Source organism: Panulirus ornatus, chromosome 8 (genome assembly GCF_036320965.1).
Source record: "Panulirus ornatus isolate Po-2019 chromosome 8, ASM3632096v1, whole genome shotgun sequence".
In the NCBI taxonomy this organism is placed as follows: Eukaryota; Metazoa; Arthropoda; class Malacostraca; order Decapoda; family Palinuridae; genus Panulirus; species Panulirus ornatus.
Genome location: NC_092231.1, coordinates 37,743,786 through 37,748,480, shown reverse-complemented (window position 1 = coordinate 37,748,480; position 4,695 = coordinate 37,743,786). Strand labels below are relative to the sequence as shown.

Here is a 4,695-nt window from a genome sequence, read left to right as displayed (position 1 = left end):
CGGCCACCTTATTATACCTCTCTCGCCTCATTCTAACTCCCTCATTGTTCACGAGTGCTCGCTTTATACCCACGCCTGTACCTCACTGCCTCATAGGCTCGTCAAAACCTACTGGCTAGGCCTATCGAGTCATTATTTGACTTGTTGTGTCTTCTAACCAGGTACTCCCACACACGCACACTCCACCTCAGTCAGCCCCCATAATTTACACGGCCGGCGTCCTCATCCCTGCTCATTATCCCTTAGCGCCCTCACTCCACTCACACATGTCTCTGGTGCTCCTCACCTGCCCTCTCTGAGGCTTTGGTACTCACGTCTACTCAGAGCCAAAAGGATGATTCCCGGCACCTCTTCAGTATTCCCCCTCTCTTCGCCATCTCTCTCTCTCTCTCTCTCTCTCTCTCTCTCTCTCTCTCTCTCTCTCTCTCTCTCTCTCTCTCTCTCTCTCTCTCTATTTATCTCTTTCCCCCCACCCCACCTCATCTGACCCTCTCCTCACACCTGATCTCCTCTTTTCCCCACCTGTCTTCCCTACACCGTATGTTTCCTCCCCTATTTTTCTGCCCTCAAATGCAAGGGCCTTCTCTTATACGGCGCCTCCCCTGCACCATTACGCCAATCTGGTCCTCCCTCGTCCACACCGGCACTCACCTGTGTTTCCTCTCCGCTGTCCCAGGCTGTCCCATCCCTTACCTGCGTTTGCTTCAGCTGTCTCCCACCGCCTCTCCCCTCCCGTCCCAACCCATACTTATTCTTCCCTCTCATGTCCATCCCCTTAACGTTTTTTTTTTTTTTTCACCCCAATCTGTTCTTCCCCTGAATCTCTTTTCACCTGTCCCTATCCCTTCGCTCACGAGTTATATATAACCCTCACCTATTCCACTACCTTTCCCTCACTTGATCTCCTGCCACCTCTCCCTCCTCCCTGTAGCCATTCACTCCTCCATTCCATCTTCTCTCACAGTATATATATATATGTTTTAGCCTCATTGAGGGGACCTTATGCTTGCCACCCCTCACGCCCCTCATTCTGATTATCTCCGGTGTCTCCCCTTCAGACTCGTCATTCATGGAGGCGCTTCTCGTCCCCTCGTCCAGCTCAATACCCCAATATTTCTCTCCACCCTTTCACCGGTGAGGATTTTTTTTTGTGTGTGTGTGATTTTTTTAAGGTAGTTTCCCCTCTTCGGTATCGACGGTCCAGCCCGCGCCCTTCCCCACTGGTAGCATTATCTTGGCCTTCATGGTGTTGCTGGCACACCTGGCTAGAGCTTTGAAGCAAGCGGACCAAGGTAGGATTTCCGTCCCTCTTGGTCTTGCATTGACCCCTCTGGATTCTTGGACAGGTGTTCTTTTTGAGTCCTTTTTCTCACTCGCTGGTAATGCCCCTCCACTCCCTCACTTCAGACCTCGAAGTATCTATATCTTCGATTATCCTGCTATGCTCTTCCTTCGTCAGGTGTTTCTTTTTGTGTGTGGATGTGTGTGTGTGTGTGTGTGTGTGTGTGTGTGTCTTTTCTCCTCCTCTTCGTGTCTGTAAGACGCTCCAACATCTCCGTCCACGCCTAATGTTGTCCTATCGGTGCCCACGGCTCAAACCTTTCTCCTCTCTACTCCAACTGGAGGTCCTACTTGAAGCATCTTCTTCAGGAACTCTTTCGGACCCCGCTTTTACGTCCCTGAAACACTAGTTACGCAATACTTTACGTGCCCCAGGGGCAGAGCTCTGCCTTCAAGGTTTCCTTCAGCACAACTGTAATGAAGGCGACAGACCCAGAGGCTCTCATTTTATCTTTCCCCCTTTTGTGTTACTTCAAGACTACAGTTGTGTTCTACTTTGGATTTCACGAGAGAATGCTCTCTCTCTCTCTCTCTCTCTCTCTCTCTCTCTCTCTCTCTCTCTCTCTCTCTCTCTCTCTCTCTCTCTCTCTCTCTACGTGTTTTCAAAACTTCAAAAGTGAATTTCTTTTTCAGTCACTGCAGGCTTCTCTTCCTTTCCTTTCTCTAAACTTTTGTCTAAAAGCTTTTGACGTACCGTAATGCTTTCTTCGTATGCTCACAGTACTTCAACGTTAAAAGGACACCACTGATCCATCCCTAAAACCTCATAAAAACCCAAAATATTCTCGTAAGAACATGCTTCAAATACATTGCTCTCGTATCATTTGGTGACTGTCACCTTAACTACAGCCCTTCTGCGTCGCCTACAGGTATACGATGATTAGGATGGACGAGAAGGAAGACATAAGCATTAGGATCTTACTTCAGTTTGTATTGTTGTTGTACGTCTTGATTACCACCCTAATAACAGCTCTTCTTCTGCGTCGCCTACAGGTACTCTATGATAGGTGCGGACGAGGAAGGGGACTTCAGCCTAAGGATCTCTCCCGTGACCTTGGAGGACGACGCAGAGTATCAGTGCCAAGTGTCTTCGGCGACTGAATTGCCACTGAGGTCGGCCGTGGCTCGCCTCACTGTCTTTGTGCCTCCCCAGCCGCCCACCGTCACCCACCCGCCCATGGCCACTGCGGGCGTTCCCCTTACCCTCACCTGTTCCAGTAGTGGTGGCCGACCCGCCCCGGAGGTAAGGACGCCGAAGGAGGGATTCAGGAGGTGCTAGGGAGACGTCCATTGGGTTGTAATCTAAGCCTTCATGGGAAACCCTAATAACTGGAGACCTTGACCATGAGTGGTTTGATAGCATTCTGGAAGACAGTGATATTGAATATGATTTCTGATGTATATAAATGAAAACGGTGAAATGTAGGAGGTTCCTCCCTTCCCAACACTTCCCCTAGGCACACCATATAGTATGTTGAAACGCTGTACATATGGATAATTTTACAGAAAACCTTTTCTAGTCTAATTACATCTGCTAGATACAGTGGAGAACTTTTGATGTCCGGATAGAATTGCTTCCGATGTTCTGGAAGAGTAGATGATATTTTCCAGGGCGTCAAGAGTTGGCCTTTTGGTGGCCTGGAAACGGTCTTCAGGGCCAGCGTGCAGTAGCTTAGAACCTCACTCAGATTCTGAGGTGCCTTCATACAGGCCAGAGTCTGGGATCTGCAGGTGTGTTTCTTGAAGGCCTGAGTGGTAGACCCCTCTTTCCCTCTGGCATGAAGGAACGAAAATGGAAGCGTCATTTTTATGGAGTCGAAAGGAAGTGATGGATTAGATTTTTTTAAGTAGAGGCAAAATTTTCTGTAAATTGAAGGTTGAAGATATAGATTATTTGAGGGAGGAGAAAAGAGACTGTTCTGCAAATATAAACTTACAGGAAGAAACTAAAAAGGCGAAGTGGTTCAAGGTAAGGAGTTTATGGTACTTTATAAGTATGAAGAAGGATGGGGATTTCTTTATACAAGTGTGGGTTATGTGAAGATGAAAACCCACCCTCATGTCTGAGAGGCGGATGCAAAACCAGCGACATTATAACCTTTGCTTGTGAAGTTGATGGTCATTTTTTTTCTGGTATAACACCTGTGTTGTGTGTGTTGTTCAGATCCAGTGGTTGGACGGATCTGGGGCTGTGATCCACGACGGCGTGCAACACTCCAAGGAGTTCATGGAAGACGGGAAGAGGGTCAACGCCCACGCTACCCTAACCTTCACGCCCACGCGACACCACCACGCCCGTACCCTCACCTGCCTCACCCACAACCCCGCCCTCCACACACCCCTGGCAGCAACGGTCCGCCTCAACGTCGAGTACCCGCCCGAGGTCCAACTCGACTTCTCGCCAGGTGAGGTTATGGAGGATGAAGGTCGGGAGGTGACGGGCTGATGAAAGTGACCGATTGGGATTCGTTGTAAGGGATCGATTGGCTTAGAGGAAAGGGAGTAGAGTGGGGTTGGATTATGTTTAAGAAGTTCTTAGCTAAAAGGAAGGGGAGTAGAAAGGGGTTGGAATATATTAAGTCGTTGGCGAAGAGGGAGGTAACTAGAGTGGGTTTGGATTATGTTAATGGTAATCGTTGGCTAAGAGGAAGGGGAGTAGAGTGGATTTGGATTATATTAAGAGAAGTTGTTGGCTAAGAGGAAAGGGTGTAGAGTGGGGTTGGATTATATTTAGAGAAGTTCAATCTCAACTATAGAAAGACATAGAGAAACTGTTGGAGACGTTAATAGAGTTTATATCATTAGTAGATGTTTGTATAGGGTGGAAACAGTTTAGCATGCAGATGGATAGAGATTGATGAAGTTGAATAATGTCCGCGTTGTCAAAACTCACCTCTTGACTTCTTGCATCACCCACAGAAGAACTGGCGGAAGGTGTGGAGGCCTCTGTGACCTGCCGGGTGGAAGCCAATCCAGGGGACGTCACCTACCGGTGGTTCAGGGGCGGCTCCGAGGTTGCTGGGGCCCTGGGCGCCACGCTTCCCCTAGGAGTCCTCTCCCGGTCGGACAACGCCGCCCCCGTCGCATGTGAAGTCACGAACGCCGTCGGAACCACGCGCAAGACGCAAACCCTCAACGTCCGATGTAAGTATTGAGGAGAGAGACGCCGTTTGGCATAACATACGTAGATGTTCGCCTTTGGAGTTACTTTTCGTTCGTACTCGCCTCGTTTACAAAAATCCCCGACTGTGGAAGCTGCCACGACCGTAAAATGTCCCCCGAGCTGCCTTCGTAGGAGAAAAGAGACATTTGAGAATGAAATTTGTTGTCATCATCGATTGGTGATAATTTGAA

The 4,695-nt window shown here is 48.9% G+C and overlaps 1 protein-coding gene across 3 annotated transcripts in view; it reads left to right on the top strand.

Annotated features, from left to right (window-relative positions):
• Positions 1-2,300: 2,300 nt before the first annotated feature.
• Positions 2,301-4,695, top strand: part of LOC139749903 (irregular chiasm C-roughest protein-like) — a 21,351-nt gene continuing 18,956 nt past the window's right edge. For 2 of the 3 annotated variants that reach the window (XM_071664307.1, XM_071664305.1), the window contains exons 1-3: positions 2,302-2,584; positions 3,506-3,746; positions 4,261-4,485. In XM_071664307.1, the coding sequence (XP_071520408.1) occupies positions 2,342-2,584; positions 3,506-3,746; positions 4,261-4,485 (709 nt within the window). In that variant the 5' untranslated portion in view covers positions 2,302-2,341. Of the gene's footprint in view, positions 2,585-3,505; positions 3,747-4,260; positions 4,486-4,695 lie in introns of all 3 variants that reach the window. The other variant, XM_071664306.1, reaches the window with a different exon arrangement.